The 16,917-nt window shown below is 38.7% G+C and overlaps 1 protein-coding gene across 2 annotated transcripts in view; it reads left to right on the top strand.

Annotated features, from left to right (window-relative positions):
* Nucleotides 1–16,917, top strand: part of arfgef3 (ARFGEF family member 3) — a 32,420-nt gene that overhangs the window by 11,491 nt on the left and 4,012 nt on the right. For both annotated transcript variants that reach the window (XM_053501516.1, XM_053501515.1), the window contains exons 14-33: nucleotides 1,515–1,680; nucleotides 2,734–2,841; nucleotides 3,334–3,549; nucleotides 3,855–3,965; nucleotides 5,773–5,923; nucleotides 6,185–6,484; nucleotides 6,981–7,114; nucleotides 7,196–7,341; nucleotides 7,552–7,731; nucleotides 7,917–8,058; nucleotides 8,405–8,527; nucleotides 8,903–9,006; nucleotides 9,285–9,429; nucleotides 10,492–10,620; nucleotides 10,726–10,902; nucleotides 11,709–11,823; nucleotides 11,913–12,015; nucleotides 12,722–12,853; nucleotides 13,047–13,177; nucleotides 16,306–16,645. In XM_053501516.1, the coding sequence (XP_053357491.1) occupies nucleotides 1,515–1,680; nucleotides 2,734–2,841; nucleotides 3,334–3,549; nucleotides 3,855–3,965; nucleotides 5,773–5,923; nucleotides 6,185–6,484; nucleotides 6,981–7,114; nucleotides 7,196–7,341; nucleotides 7,552–7,731; nucleotides 7,917–8,058; nucleotides 8,405–8,527; nucleotides 8,903–9,006; nucleotides 9,285–9,429; nucleotides 10,492–10,620; nucleotides 10,726–10,902; nucleotides 11,709–11,823; nucleotides 11,913–12,015; nucleotides 12,722–12,853; nucleotides 13,047–13,177; nucleotides 16,306–16,645 (3,153 nt within the window). The remainder of the gene's footprint in view (nucleotides 1–1,514; nucleotides 1,681–2,733; nucleotides 2,842–3,333; nucleotides 3,550–3,854; nucleotides 3,966–5,772; nucleotides 5,924–6,184; nucleotides 6,485–6,980; nucleotides 7,115–7,195; nucleotides 7,342–7,551; nucleotides 7,732–7,916; nucleotides 8,059–8,404; nucleotides 8,528–8,902; nucleotides 9,007–9,284; nucleotides 9,430–10,491; nucleotides 10,621–10,725; nucleotides 10,903–11,708; nucleotides 11,824–11,912; nucleotides 12,016–12,721; nucleotides 12,854–13,046; nucleotides 13,178–16,305; nucleotides 16,646–16,917) is intronic.

Here is a 16,917-nt window from a genome sequence, read left to right as displayed (position 1 = left end):
CTACAAATCTGACCTATCTACTATACATTTGTGCTCAAACATTTGCATACCTTGAAGAAATTGGCATTTATTTGGAAAATATGACTGATAATGCAAAGTATTTTTTTTTTCTTGTTTAAGGATAATGGTCATGTGAATTAATGAATTAAGTCAAAATCACACACTGTAGTTGTCACCCAAACAAAATCCCCCAAACAACCATGATCAAAAGTTTATATATCCTTGAATGCTTGGCCACATTATAAACATGCCAGTTAGTACAGTCCAATCACTGATAAAGAGGTGGAAAATAAGAGGTTCTGTTGATACTATGCCACAGTAAAATAATGACATACATTTATACATCTTGTAAATTCTGCCAACGGTATCCATCCACCCATCCAGGCATTCGCATATCCACAGCTTTCTTCTTGTATCCCCTTTGGCATTTAAATTGGGTTGAGGTCTGAACTTGGACTAGACCATTCCAAAATCGTAATTTTTTTTTCTTTTTGAGCCATTCTAATGTAGATTTATTGGTTGGCTTCAGATCATTATCCTGTTGCATAATCTAATTTAAACCAAGCTATAATTGTCAGACAAATGGTCTTAAATTTGCCTCTAGAATACTGTGGTATACAGAGGTGTTCCTGGTCACAACTCATTGACTGCAAGGTGCCCAGATCCTGATGCTGCAGCATCTTTTTAGTCAGAAGATTCTTTCACCTCCCAACCCTTTCAAACAAACCATACTTGTTCAGTCTTCTTCTAATTGTGCTGTCATGGACTTTAACATTTAACATTCTCAGTGAGCCCTGAAGGGTCTGAGATGTACAGTAGCTCTTGTTTGTTGGGTGTATTTATTTATTTGTATTGCACCGTCTTATGGTTTATAACCCTTTCTAGATTGAGGTATAGCAACAATTGCTTCTCTAAGACCGTTGCTCATGTACTGTATTTCCTTCTTGGCGTTGTGTTAACACCCACCTAAATACTCTAGACTAGCAAACTTTAAGAACCACTGCTTTTATAGAGTTCTGCACAGCTGTTAATAATCAATAATAAAAAACTATTTTATAATAATATATTATTATTATTATTATTATTAATAGTAGTAGTAGTAGTTAATCAAGGGCTTATGATTAGCAGCAGTAATTAGCAATACTGTAGTAGAGGTTTACCTTCTTAAATCATGTGCAAGTTTATTTATTTATTTATTTTTGGTTTCATTTTTGGTAAATAAATAATGGCATGGTGAAAAAAGTTCTGTGTTGTTCGTCTAAGGTTCTATTTGCCTAATACTAAGACCCACTATGATCAGATGATTTTTATTAATATTTTTATGTATGTTGATTGCATCAAATCCACTGCAATGATGTACATATGCAAAAATACAAAAATTGCATCACTTTGCAAATATTTATGGACCTGAGCTTTCGCTGTGTAAAAACTTTAGTTTGTTGCAACTGCTGCTTAAGCCTAGTAAATTTATTATGTGCTGCATACTGTTAAATGTGGTGGGTTTTTCTCAACAGAAAGAGTTTGTGCACCAGATCCAGAGCAGTGGTGTTTTAGTGGTCCTCTCTCAGGCCTGGATAGAGGAACTGTACAGCCAAGTGTTAGAGATAAACCTTCTAGGGGAGGCTGGGTACTGGGAGTCCCCTGAGGAGCACTCATTCCCTCTCATCACCATGCTCACAGGTAACAAACAAACTGCATGGGTGGAGATAGGGTTTGTCAATATGGTCATGTATATTAAATTGTACTTCACTTTAAGGTTGCCTAACACATAAATTTACTTGCAAAAGAAACATTTTATTTTATACTTGTTTGTATTGTACTGCATTTTTATAATAAAATGCACTGAGATAACTGGAGAAGCAGGTCATGGAGAAGCAGGTTCATTGTTAAAAAAATTTGGCTGTGTCAGAAATATTTTATTAAAATCCCAGTATGACCACGGACAGCATGCTTGTCTTAAGAGCGCTATTAGCAGGTTGGTGTAGGATGACTCTGAACACACAGGATCTGTAATAAAATACTGAGATAAAAGCAGTGGCGAAACACATGGCGAAACATGCCAGTGGACAAAAAAACCCTCAAACCAATGTGTAACAGTGGTTCTACTGGTGATACCTGTTTTTGTTTTTTGTTCTGTGTAAGCTTCGACCATGCAGAATGTAGAGGTCTCTTAAAGAATTGATTGGGGTCATCTTATACAGTGATGCATGTAATGCTTGCAATGTTGCTGCAAACACACTGTTTAAAACCTGCGTAAAACACACAGATGTTTTCACATTCACGCATTTCCTGTTCATTCTTCATGCCCCCACCCCGAGCTTTTTACATTTGCAAATATGATGGTTGTTTACTGAAATTGATCTATAGTCTTTACAAGGTTGACAGGTAGGCATGTGTAAAATCTTCCCAAGGGTAGACAGTGTTTAAAACCTTAACAAAGCCGCTACACTCCTCCCAGTATGTCAACTTTAGCGTTATTAGTAGTTAGGACCTACAAGTGATTATTAGAACTAGATGTGCTGATGTGCTACTCCTGAACTAAAAGAATTACAAGCTTGCGTTTTGAAAATATAATTTTACAATATGGACACTAACAAATATCAGCACACATTTCTGTCATCTCTCTCTCTCTCTCTCTCTCTCTCTCTCTCTCTCTTTCTCTCCTCCTTCTCTCTCTATATATATTGTTTTTCAATCTACTCATTCTGTGGTTTTTGTCTCATTTCTTTTCAGATATCGATGGACTTGGCAGCAGTGCTATAGGAGGTCAGCTGATCAGAAGAGCCTCTTCACAGTCGTCCTTTACAACTGATAAAAAAGACAATAACACTGTGTTGGCAGGTACGGTGTATGTTTTTCAGCACCTCCCTCTGTATTTGTGCACGCAGTTTGAGTGTGTGTACACAAAGAGGCGGGCGGGGGAAGCTTTCATTACAGTACAAGCACTTAGGCAGCGCTGTTTCTATGACGACATCTGTCAACCAAGATAAAGCCTAAGTGTTAGTCAAACAAAGAATGTTCCTGTTTTAGAGAGCGGGTGATGTATATCACATGGTGTGGCTGTTCATTACCTTGGCTTTTCTAAATCAGATCTTTGCAAAATACATAGACAAATGCAAATAGCGATTCTCTTTTACTGTACTGTAGAGTTTGCATGACGTTTTTGTATTATTGGAACTGGTCCCAGTCTTAATTTACACTATAGTTATCATAAACCACACACATCTTTTTTTCATAATCAAAAAAAAAGTTTGCAAATTAATATAATTTTACACATATAAATTTTTTGTTTTCAGCAGATCCTGACAGAAACACACTTTCTCGTTGCTTTAGGTATAGTGTTTGCTCGATACATCCTGATCGGCTGCTGGAAGAACCTGATTGACACTCTTTCTACTCCACTAACGGGTCGCATGGCAGGCAGCTCAAGAGCTCTGGCCTTCATCCTGGGTGCAGAAGGTGTTAAAGTACAGAACCAGAGGGAGAGAGAAACCATCTGCCTTAGTCTCGATGGTCTGCGCAAGGCTGCCGCGCTCAGCTGTGCTCTGGGTAAAGAACACATACCATCATAGCTGATGGTAAAATGGAATCAAAGAATTAAATGATGATCGTAAATCATGTACACCCTTGAAGATACTGGAAACTTTTAGACGATTAGACTAATCTAAGCCTTCTTTTAGATTGAAGATGTCAGTGTAGGAAAGTTTAAATGATCCTGACACAACTTTTTCCTTTTGACCTAAAAAATGGGTTTATTTTAGGATCATCTAACAGAATCTGCGTGTAATTCTGTGTGAGCTCTTATTAAATGTGTGAATATGTGTGCGTGGGTGTGTGCGCATGCCTGAATGTAGGTGTGGCTGCCAACTGTGCATCAGCTGTAGCTCAGATGGCAGCAGCTTCCTGTGTTCCAGAGGAAAAAGAAGAGAAGGATCAGGCTGAAGCTGGAGATGCTATTGCTCAAGGTACACTTGTGCAATTAATATATTAGCACATTTTTAAAATATATTTTAATTTTATTCATTCACCTATCCTGTATCGTTTTGTTCTGTATTTTTGATATTGGATAACACAAAGTTACATTTGTTATAAATAATTATTAAGTTTAAATGATCTGTTAGAGTATCTAACACAGGTTTAAAATCTGCTTGTATATTGCAAATATGTTATGTGGAACAACAACTATGATTACCTTGAACACTCTGGTGTTTTACATAAACTATGTAAACTTACATAAAACAACTTTTAAAAAATTGCTATTTTAATTTATGATTGGTCACCATTAATTCATAAAGACATGCATTCATAAGATACAGATCTTTTCACCCTATCCAGAAATGAGTACAGTGAAACCTCGGATTGCGAGTGTTCTGCAAATCGAGCATATATATATATATATATATATATATATATATATATATATATATATATATATTTATTTATTTATTTAATTTTATTTTCATTTTTCCAGATTTTCTCCCTAATTTAGTCATGTCCAATTCCTTTCCATCACTAGGGGTCTCGCTCATTAAGGCTATTACTAACACTAAGTCGGGAGGGCTGAGGACTATCACGTCTTTCCTCTGAACCACATGACGGCAGTCGACCGCACCGTTGGGGGCGGCCTAACACACTCTGAGGACAGCGATATCCGCTCCTTCTGCTTGAATTAGCTCACAGAAGCCCCCGATTGGCTGTACAGCCGTGATTAATGTGGGAGCACAAAGTACCTCTCATTCCTCCACTCTGAGAGAGCTCGGCCAATCAGCTCTCTCTAGACCTCTGGCTGCGAGAGGTTACAGCATCACCTGGGAATCAAACCAGTGATCTCCGGATGATAGGGCGAGCACTTTAAAACTGCGCCACTCGGAGGCCAGCGATATATTTGACTTGGATAACAAACAAGTCTTGGTTTACGAGTACTGAGTATTTTGTATCACGCATGCGCTTCTTGTTTAGATGACGAGCGTCATGTGATCACCATTTCAGCCAACATTTTTCTCTCTCTTGCGCTGTGGAATTGTGGGTAATTGTCTCCCCTGCTGAGTCTTAGTGCTCTTCTCTTACTGGTATAATCAACATCCGTGCACGCCTGTACTGTTTACTATAACACTGTGACAATGTGTGTCAATGTGTGTGCGCGTAAAATATATTTTATTTTGTGTTTGTATGGGTGTGTTTACAGCGCCTGTGTACTGTTTATTATAACACACGTGTGCGCGCATGTAAAGCAAAAGAAAGTCTTATTAGAGAGGTTAAAGATCCCTTTTCTTTCTCTCCCTCAGCATCCTGTTATGTGTGCGCGTGTGTAATTTGACACCATGGCCGTTCACACACACCTTCCTCCTCTCGACTTTACACAGCTCCCCCCCCCCTCCTCGCACCTTTACACACACATACTCTGCCCCACATACTCTGTCGTGATTCTTTTTAAAGGTAAAGTGCAGGTTAACTTGTTTATTTTTACTTAACAGCAGTGATTCCGTTAGCGTGTACTCACATGAGAGTTCTTAGCGATGTTCCTTTCTAATTTTTCCGATAAAACAGTGTGTGAAACTCAAATAAGAGAGAAGAAATTGTTACTGTGTAAGACAAGAAGAGGGGAGGGGCTGATTTCACCTCTCCTCTTACTTTAGCTTCACACACACACTCTCTCACACACACACACACACACACACACACACACACACACACACACACACACACACTTTTAAAAACCCACTGTTATTTTCACATGGGCATTAACGGAGTGCTTGTGTATGCTGATGGTAGTTAAGCATAGAGTGGAGCAGAAGTTGGAGCAGATGGGTCGGGTTCAGGGCGTTAAGCTACACACAGCTCATATGCTCTGCATGGACGCCATCCTTAACGTGGGTCTAGAGATGGGCAGCCATAATCATGATTGCTGGCCACATGTTTTCAGGTATGTCTTTTTGTTTTTCTCGCTTTATGTTCTACTTATATTTCTTTAAATAATATTACTTTGTTTATTACGTTGTCGCACTTTCAGTGCCTTGAAAAAATATTTTATTTGTAAATAGTTTTTATAATTTGACATAAAATGGAAATATGCCTTGAATGAAACTTAGTTAGAAACATAGTTAGAAACACCAGTTTACTGACAAGTCAGCAAGTCAGATATTATATACACCCCTTCTTCTAAATACCTTTTGCACCGTTTCAGAGTGGTGGAGTATGTGAGCTCGCTGGAGCACAGCCACTTTAGTGACGGGACCTCTCAGGCTCCTGTGACCATCACTCAGACTCAGCAAGCGTCATCGATAATGGGAAATCCAGAGTTTTGCTTGGAGTCTGTCTCTGAGCTGGAGCTGACCCTGAGCCACCCAGTCATTCAGCCCACTTCCATCCAGGAACTGTTGCGTGAGAACAGCTACACAAAAGGTTTTGATGTGCACGGTGGCAGTCTCCTGACAGGCAACAGTGCTGCTAAAGTTGTCTGCGCCCTCTCCACACAGGCAGATAGGTATCCAACCTAGTGAGATTTGTCTCCTATTTTTCCACTCCACTTTGAGGCTTATTAATTATAAACATGCATTAATGACTGACAGAAAAACACAGCATGCAGAGGACTATAGTTTGGGGGGAAAAAGCCTTTTGCCAAGCACTTTATTTAATTTAACGATAATCACAGCCCTGACAGATGTTAAATTATTAAGCAAAAAGTGTCACAAGAGAGTTGAGTCTCTTTTACACATCCATAAATGTAGACACTGGCTTTTAATGTTGAAGAATGTGAATATAAACATGATGAATTCTGAAGTCAGTACCAGTTCCTGCCGTGAAAAATCACCAAAAGGTTTTTAATTCTCAGCTGTCTTGATGGTTTAACTTTCATTTTCTTTAATACTTCATCAAAGCACATTCATTATCGACCCTGCATTGGCCTACCATTTCAGTTTCAGGCAACATTTATATTTTAATAGAGTTTATAATGCATGACTCTTTCCTACTTCTTGAAGACTGTTTGAAGATGCAGTGTGTAAACTTAACCTGGTGGGTCTAGTGGGATTCCTACACCAGCTGAGGAAAGCCTCACAATCTCAACTTTTCAACTCAGTCACAGAAACTGGAGACTACTCCTTAGCCATGCCAGGTGTGTCATTATTATATTTTTTTTCACCTAGACCTCAGTTGTACATCAAACACATTTAGTTTCCTTGTTCTGTTCCTAAAGGGGAGGCTAAGTCAACACAGGACAAGCGCAGTGCCCTTCACCTCTTCAGGCTGGGTGAGGCCATGCTGCATATCGTAAGAAACAAATGTCGACCCCTTCTGCACATGATGAGAGCCTGGAGTGTGGTGGCTCCTCATCTGGTGGAGGTATAGAAAAAAATTAAATGTTAATAGTAATAGAGACTCATTAAGGCTTTTATGTGTACCAGATAGGTTACCATGGAGACAGAGTAATTACTCAGTTATTTAGGTCCATGTTTATTGTAGTTTATGACATGCACCTTTCAAACCCTTTTCAAAAACAAAACAGTAACCCAAGTGATTGTGTGATAGTTGATTGTTGTTTTTTCTTTTCAGGCTGCTTGTCATAAAGAACGGCACGTATCCCAGAAGGCAGTGTCATTCATCCATGATGTGCTGATGGAGGTGCTGAGCAGCTGGGCCGAACTTCCACATTTTCATTTCAACGAGGCGCTTTTTCGGCCTTTTGAGCACATCATGCAGCTGGAGCTCTGTGATGAAGATGTGCAGGACCAGGTAAAAAGCATACTGATGCCTTTGTAGTTCCTCATGCTTAACCATAACACAGTTCATTTATGCTTATGAATATATATATATATTTTTAACCACTAGAAATTTGTCATTCATTTAGAGATTTTATTGTTTGTACGTGCGGTCACAATCATTCATACATTCTGTTCTTTCTTCATCATGGCTACAAGGTGATCACGTCCATTGGGGAGCTGGTGGAGCTGTGCTCTCCTCAGATTCAGTCAGGCTGGAGGCCGCTTTTCAGTGCTCTGCGCACCGTGCATGGAAGCAAGAATGACATGAAGGACTATCTGATTGGAGAATACTCTGTGGGTCAGTAAGCATACTCTGTAGGTCATTGAGAATACAATGCGAGTAAGTGAGAATAGACTAATAGTGTTGAGAATAAAATGTAAGTAAATATGTTTTGGGTCACTGAGAAGACTTCCTTTGGGAATGCACCCTTTACTTTACAAGTAACTGAGAATAGTTTGTGGGTTGGTGAAAAAAATGTATTACTCTTTGGTGGTGAGTAAGAATACTCTGAAGATCACTGAGAATGATCTGTAGATCCCTGATAATACACTAAGGTTTAATATACTGCTCATAATTGTTGTTTTTTCTATTACTGTAATGCAGATGCAGTGGCTTTTAATAAATCAACTGGTTTTATTTTTAGGCAAATCCCATGCACCAGTTTTTGACGTCTTTGAGGCCTTTATAAACACGGACAACATTCAGGTCTTTGCCAATGCAGCAACTGACTACATCATGTGCCTTATGAAGTTTGTGAAGGGTTTAGGTATGTTGCCTTTGCTATAGTAGTCTGGTTTCCATTCACATATTTTTATGCACATTTAAAATTTTTGTTTAAGACAACCCCGAAAAAAAGATTAAATGTAATAAAACGCAATCCTCAGATAAGGTACAAGATTGACCTTACTGTAAAAAGAAGATATGAATGATGTAGTCATGTAGAAAATATTAGTTTGTCCCTGATGCTCTCACTGGTGGCACTATTTTGTGCACGTACACAGTTGTTGTGTAGAGTTTTTTGAATAACAGTAGTAGCTGAAACATTAACTCATCTGGATGTGCATCATTTTGAATATTGAGATTGAAACAAATGCTCAATCCACATCCGTTTGTGTAATGTTATGCACAAATTCATTTGCAGGAGAGGTGGATTATAAGGAGATAGGAGATTGTGTTCATGCGAATGAATACAGCTCTACAGACCTGTGCCTTCCTGCTCTGGACTATCTGAGGAAATGCTCCCAGGTAATCATCTGATTTAATAGCTACACACAGTCACCATCTGGCCCTGTGACTAACAGTCAGCAGAAGCTTTTAAGCTGGTAAAACATTTTTGTAAGTGGAATACTGAGTTAGCCATCATGGTATATGATTCATTTGGTCTTTAATATCTGAAGGTTAGAACCTGCTTTAAACCATTTAAAGAGTTTCTGCCTAACATTTAATCTTAACAACATAGCTTTAAATGCCTGTTTCTTGAGTTTTAGAGAATTATTTTTAACACTGATGTTTATGTGTGACAGCTGCTGGCCAAAATCTACAAAATGCCTTCAAAGCCAGTGTTTCTGGGTGCACGACTGGCCAGTCTGCCAATGCGAGCCCAGGAGCGTTCGGTTACCAGCGAGGACGGTATGGACTGTGTTCTAGCAGAGTTCGATGATGGCACAGGTGATTCCTTCAACTGGCTACTTATTAGTTACACTATGTGCTTTGGTCTGTGAAAAACTTTCTGATGATACAGTGGCAGTAAATTGTGGAAAATGAAAAATCATATTTTTAACCAAATTCAGTTTTTCTGCCAATAATATATACATACGTTCATATGCAAATAAAAAAAAAAAAAACGAATAAATAAATAATAATAAAACTGTATTTTACCACACAACTTTTTGTAAGTTCTATATAAGCGCCTTTCTAACCTTTCCTTTTAAATGTGTAAGCAGAGCTGTATTTTGTATTCTGGTGAGTCAGATTCTGAATGGAAAATTTTACTTTAAAATGGGAAAAAAAACAAAAACACAGTGTAGTCCTTCCAAATATATAGTCAAATTTTTTCAGTCCATCACACGTTTGACTCATATGAAAAATCATCATTGGGGTAGGAATGTTTCAAAATTTTATTATATACATACAGCTTTGAAAAAAAATTGATTTTTATATATTCATATATAGTTTTGTTATATCAGCCATAACATTAACACAGCAAAATATTAACACATTGATTATTAATTATACCTCAGTAAACTAAGGTACCTCAGGGATGTCTTGAAACATAATGCAATAACTAGGTTTATTTATTTATTTATTTATTTTTAGAAAAAGCATAAAAATTAATGTGTTGTGTATAGAGTGATTAAAAACGAATACAACGCATGTTATAATAAGGAAAATCTTTGTCTCTTTCATTCCAGGGATTTAAAAATAGGAACAAGGGCAATTTTAAAATCGTATTTGCGCACAACCTCTTGTGGGCGAGCCTTTTTAAAAAACGTTTTAAAAGTTTTTGTGTGGGTGGGGCTAAAAAAAAAGCCATCTCAGTTGAGTAACGCACGCACGCTTTGTTCAGTTTGTTAAATTCTTTACTACATGAGCCCTGGAGGGTTCTGTAAATTTGTATACATGATAAAATATTTTTGATATTAAAATGTAAAAACAGTAAAAATGCAACACAAAATGTATACAAGACAACAAGAAAAACTAACAACCTGATATGAAATGTGTTTTCCACAGGGTTAATCCAGGTGTGGATTTTGCTGTTAGAGCAGCTCACTGCTGCAGTGTCTAATTGCCCTCGACAGCACCAGCCTCCCACACTTGAACTGTTGTTCGAGTTGCTCCGAGAAGTCACTAAAACACCCGGTAAACTATCAAATGCACAAGAAACAACAGCTTACAGGGTCAACTGGATCAGTACCTGGGTTGCTGACAGATCCTCCACTTGTCTTGTGTATTGTTGTCTTGCAGGGCCGGGCTTTGCCATTTTCTCAGTCGTCCAGCTCCTCCTTCCTGTCATGTCTCTGTGGCTCCAGCGAAGTCACGGAGATTATTCATACTGGGACATCGCAGCTGCTAACTTTAAGCATGCCATCGGGCTTTCATGCGAGCTGGTGGTGGAGCATGTACAAAATTTCATGCAGTCAGGTACTGTAGATCTATCGCAGCCTTTACAGTAGATGAGTGTGTGCACAAATGGTTTTACTAATCCAGGATTCTGCATACTGAGACAATGATTTTGAACTGAATGTGTTTTAAGATACCAAAGCAAGCACTCCATTAACAAATCATGGTCAAGAAAGAATTTGGGATGTTTGAGAACACTTTATAATTTAATGTTTTTATGTACTTAAGCTCAATTCACACTCACACGCTAATTGCATGCTACAGGCAAGAAAAAAACAAATGTCTATTCTTTTTATATCCAGGGTTTGATTCATAGTATTTATTGCAGATGTGATTTTGAGTCTGTAGTCTGTTGCTTTTTTAATATTTTAATCATTATGTAAGATTCCTAATCACATTTTTTATTCTGAAATAGTCCAAACAGCAAAGATTATCTTTAAAATACTAAACGCTTGAGCTAAACACACAGGTAAATGAATCTGTTTTTACTGAATAAAACTAGCTTGTGGTTTGTGTGAACGGTGGTAATTAATCTGAATTATTTATCGAGTTTAATGGGTACAGTATAATTTACACTGCACATAATGTACCAGCATGAGCATAACGGTGTGGGACATTATAATTATAAATAAAGTTTACAGTGAAATAAAAAGTGAAAGTGGGAGTTTTAAGAGATTTGACTGGATTTCTGTCAAATTACCTCTTCTGTAAGGACTACACATAAAGAAGTGGTTTTATTTTATATTGATTTAAATATGAAGAATATGTGTTAAATGCTTCAAAATGGTTTCAAAACGTACTGTAAATATGTTTGTCTGATCCTGTAGATATGGTCTATGAGAATCTTATTAACCTGATGTTGAAGGACTTATTCAAGCTGCTGGTGGTTTGTGTGGCTGAACCTGCAGAGACCATCTCCAGAGTTGGCTGCTCCTGTATCAGGTTGTCTGTCTGTCTCTTTTCTATGTCCAAAATCAAAAAAGTGTGTTACTGTGACTTGCTAAAGATGCAATACGCTTTTATGTTTTCAGATATGTGCTGGTGACAGCAGGGCCTGTGTTCACAGAGGAGATGTGGAGACTGGCCTGCTGTGCCCTGCAAAATGCCTTCTCAGCTACACTCGAACCTGTCAAGGTGAGCTATGCATTAACATGTCGGAGTACAGCTGAACACCAGCTTTATAATGGTTCAGACTGCAACAGCCCACAAAGCCTACAGTCACTTTAATCTCCCCTGAAGCAGAACTAGTCATACAGCTATTTCCAGGAGTTAAAATTGTGCAAAATAACTTTTAAGGCTACCAGCTTGATTCAGCTCAGATTTGAGTCTCAGCTAAAATTTGAAATACATTTTTGCAGGAAATTAGGGCTGTTGAATTTGGCCCTGATCACTTACATTGTACTTAGTGACAAACCTTAGTGTGCAGAGCAGAAGAATTTGTAATGACTAATACAGTACCTATGTACTGTACTTACATCCTGATTTTCAATTTTGATTTAAGACAGACTTTAATTTATATAAAGTCAAATTTCCCTTTGTACATCTTCTCTCAACCAGCACAGGGTTACAGTACTTTTATTCACTTAAACATATCTTTTTGTTAATTAAACAGGTGTTCCAGCATAGCGAACTAATTAAAACCTATTTTAAATTAAGCTGAAAATGAGTTGACGGCTAAAAAGGTTCATGTGCTCCCTGATGCCAACATATAATAATAATAATAATAATAATAATAATAATAATTACAAAGCAATGGCTTTCTAATGTTGTGCAAGCAGAGTGGTAGCAAAAAAGTACCAGTTGTACCACACTGTTAAATGTTTTTCTTCCCCTCCTGTAGAATCTGCTTGCGTGCTTTCGAAGTGGGTCTGACACCTTCACAGGGGACGCGTGCGAAGTGAAAGTAGCCGCCCCGACACACTCTGCTTCTGCCGAGGCTGAGTACTGGAGGATCCGCGCCATGGCACAGCAGGTGCTCTAGGAATAACACTTTTATAAGCCAATACATATTCAGTTTTCATTTTGAAATAAAAAATAAAAAAACGTTCCCTGGACATGAAATGACCACTATAAGACGTATAATCAGTAGTGTAACATTTTTTTATTTAATAAATTATATCATGGAGCCAGTGGAAGTGAAAAAGGTTTTTCTTTTGTGCTTCCAGGTTTTTATGCTGGACACTCAGTGCTCTCCTAAGACTCCTAGCAGTAAGGAAGGATTTGAGCATGCTCAGTCATGTGTGCTTATTATTGAACTTCCTGCAGACCAGCAGTCCAATGGCCATGTTCAGAAGAGGTTTGATTCGTATTTGCATAATTTTAGTTCAAGTGTTTTTAATTGTTGATTTTAACCATATTTATTTGGTACAGCACTACAATTTCCTATACACAGGTATTTAGATGAAAAGCCCTTTTAATGACATTAAGAGCACATTTTAAGTAGGCTTGTCTGAAAACAATAAAAAAATTAAAAAGGTACCCTGTAATGGACTACTGTAGCATTTTAAACACAGATAATCTAACATAGATGGTGGATTCACCATGACTCTGGTTAGGAAACCCCAACTTCTGGAGATCATACAAGGATAATCAGACCAATCATGCTACTTCCTCTTGCATCGTTTACCGAGCCAACAATTTTTTTATTGTCTCCGGACATAGTATTGCATTCCTCCCTTTCACTGTACACCACCTCTCTGCACAAGAACAATGAAATTCCAACGGAATCATTGTGTGCTGCGATCTTTGCTCGGTCGGCCATCATTATTTATATTGCATGCGGCCGATGCATAGACGCAGAAAGTTTGAAATCTTGTTTATTATGGTGTTTAGAGACTGTTTTTATTATTACTCCAGTAATTCTACAAGTTCTATAGCCATTGAAAACTGCCTAGTTGGCCTCCGAGTGGCGCAGTGGTAAAGTGCTCGCCCTATCATCTGGGGAGCGCTGGTTTGAACCCCGGGTGATGCTGTTTTCCTCTTACAGCCGGAGGCACGTAGAGAGCTGATTGGCCGAGCTCTCTCAGGGGGGAGGGATGACAGGTACTTGCTCTACAGCCAATCAGGGGCGTCTGTGAGTTTGTGCACGCGGAAGGAGCGGCTAGCGCTTTCCTCCGAGGGTGTTACTCCCCTAATGGTGCGTAAGCAAGCAGTTCGAAAAGATGCGGTCGGCTGACGTCACGTGGTTTGGAGGAAACACGGGATAGTCTTCGTCCTCCCGACTGAGTGGTAGTAGTAGCTTAATGTGGGAGCCCCCTAGCGACAGGGAGAAATTGGCTACGACTAATATTGGGGAGAAAATTGGAAACCACCCGCCACCAAAAAAAAAAAAAGATTTATTCCTATAAAGGGAGTGTTATGTTAAAAAACTGATACACTTATTGTACAAGTGCATTCAGTGATTAAATGTCACATTGTAAATCTTATTTTGTCTTTTTTCTCATGCTGAACATGATGCAGGAAAATTGGGTAAGAGCTTGTATGTCTTACATGACCTATAATCATTTACATCTCATTATTCAGTTGATATACTAAGTGAACCCTAGAAACCATAAATGCACATATAAGTTTGTTTTCACATATATGTGAAAGATAGAAAAGGCTAAAGAAACAGTTTGTTTATCTTTTTAAGAACAAGGAATGAAGTACAGTCATGTGAAAAAATTAGGACACCCTTTGAAAGCATGTGGTTTTTTTGTAACATTTTTAATAAATGGTTATTTCATCTCCGTTTCAACAATACAGATAGATTAAAGTAATCCAACTAAACAAAGAAAACTGAAGAAAAGTCTTTTCAAGATCTTCTGTAAATGTCATTCTACAAAAATGCCTATTCTAACTGAGGAAAAAGATAGGACACCCTCACATGTATTCCCTCTTAAATTGGCTCAGATCTCACACAGGTATATCACACCAGGTGCACATAATTAGTAGATCGTTACTCTGCATGTTGAATGAGGCTTGCCCTATTTAAACCTCAGACATTTAGTTTGGTGTGCTCCTGACTGTTGAAGTGAGAGTGAGCACCATGGTGAGAACAAAAGAGCTGTCAGAGGACTTCAGAAAAAAGATTGTAGCAGCCTATGAGTCTGGGAAGGGATTTAAAAAGATCTCAAAAGATTTTGAAATCAGCCATTCCACTGTCCGGAAGATAGTCTACAAGTGGAGGGCTTTCAAAACAACTGCCAACATGCCCAGGACTGGTCGCCCCAGCAAGTTCACCCCAAGAGCAGACCGCAAGATGCTAAAAGAGGTCTCCAAAAACCCTAAAGTGTCATCTCGAGAACTACAGCAGGCTCTGACTACTGTTGATGTAGAAGTACATGCCTCTACAATCAGAAAGAGACTGTACAAGTTTAACTTGCATGGGAGGTGTGCAAGGAGGAAACCTTTGCTTTCCAAGAGAAACATCGAGGCCAGACTGACATTTGCCAGAGATAAAGTTGACAAAGACCAGGACTTCTGGAATAATGTTCTTTGGACAGATGAGTCCAAAATTGAATTATTTGGACACAACAGCAGAGGACATGTTTGGCGTAAACCAAACACAGCATTCCAAGAAAAGAACCTCATACCAACTGTGAAGCATGGAGGTGGAAGTGTCATGGTTTGGGGCTGCTTTGCTGCAGCAGGACCTGGTCAGCTCACCATCATAGAATCCACGATGAATTCTACTGTGTATCAGAAGGTGCTTGAAGAACATGTGAGACCATCAGTTAGAAAATTAAAGCTGAAGCGGAACTGGACCATGCAACATGACAATGACCCAAAACATACTAGTAAATCAACCAAAGATTGGCTGAAAAAGAAGAAATGGAGAGTCCTGGAATGGCCAAGTCAAAGTCCAGATTTGAATCCCATTGAGATGCTGTGGGGTGACTTGAAAAGGGCTGTACGCGCAAGAAACCCCTCAAACATCTCACAGCTGAAAAAGTTCTGCATTGAGGAGTGGGGTAAAATTTCCTCAGACCGATGTCGAAGACTGGTAGATGGCTACAAGAACCGTCTTACTGCAGTTATTTCAGCCAAAGGAGGTAACACTCGCTATTAGGGGCAAGGGTGTCCTATCTTTTTCCTCAGTTAGAATAGGCATTTTTGTAGAATGACATTTACAGAAGATCTTGAAAAGACTTTTCTTCAGTTTTCTTTGTTTAGTTGGATTACTTTAATCTATCTGTATTGTTGAAACGGAGATGAAATAACCATTTATTAAAAATGTTACAAAAAACCACATGCTTTCAAAGGGTGTCCTAATTTTTTCACATGACTGTATGTAGTAGAACAGTTCTAACAGTCTCATCAAAAGTTTGATGTTTATGCACTGTAGTACACATGCTGCAAAAAAAAAAGTCAGAAAGTTTTCAATATATACACATTGAAGGCAACTGATACTGTAATTCTTTTAATTCTTTTAATTCATTAAAGGATTCCGTTCAGGACGATTGTGGTGAGCTTGCTGTCCCACCAGGTGTTGCTACAGAACCTCTATGACATCCTGCTGGAGGAGTTCGTGAAGGGCTCCAGCAGTTCAGAGAGCCAGGATCGCTTAACACCTGTCTCAGAGCCCAAAGCCTCAGGTTTTCTACGCTACATCTCCATGCAAAACCTGGCCATTATATTGGACCTCCTGCTCGACTCTTACCGCACGGCGAGGGACTTTGACACACGTCCTGGCCTGAAATATCTACTTATGAAGGTGTCCGGGGTGTGCGGAGCCGCCAACCTGTACCGCCAATCTGCAATGAGCTTCAATATCTACTTTCAGGTGCTTTGTTTGGTATAAACTAAGTTACATTTACCTTTATGTCTTAAGTTTTGATTCTGGGAATGTGCAGTGAAATACAGTTAATAATGAGGTAAAAAGAATTAATCATACATCATGCACACAGTCATACGCGGCCAGGGCTCGAGTACACCTGGGAAACCAGATAACATAGCAGCAGAGGATTCATAATGACAGATAGACACATTAACTAACAGTGACTGTCTTGGACTTTGCCCTAAAGTTTAAGCCAAGTGAGAATTTACTTTAGTGCA

This window comes from Clarias gariepinus, chromosome 8, assembly GCF_024256425.1.
Source record: "Clarias gariepinus isolate MV-2021 ecotype Netherlands chromosome 8, CGAR_prim_01v2, whole genome shotgun sequence".
Classification (NCBI taxonomy): Eukaryota; Metazoa; Chordata; class Actinopteri; order Siluriformes; family Clariidae; genus Clarias; species Clarias gariepinus.
This window is presented reverse-complemented; position numbering and strand designations above follow the sequence as displayed.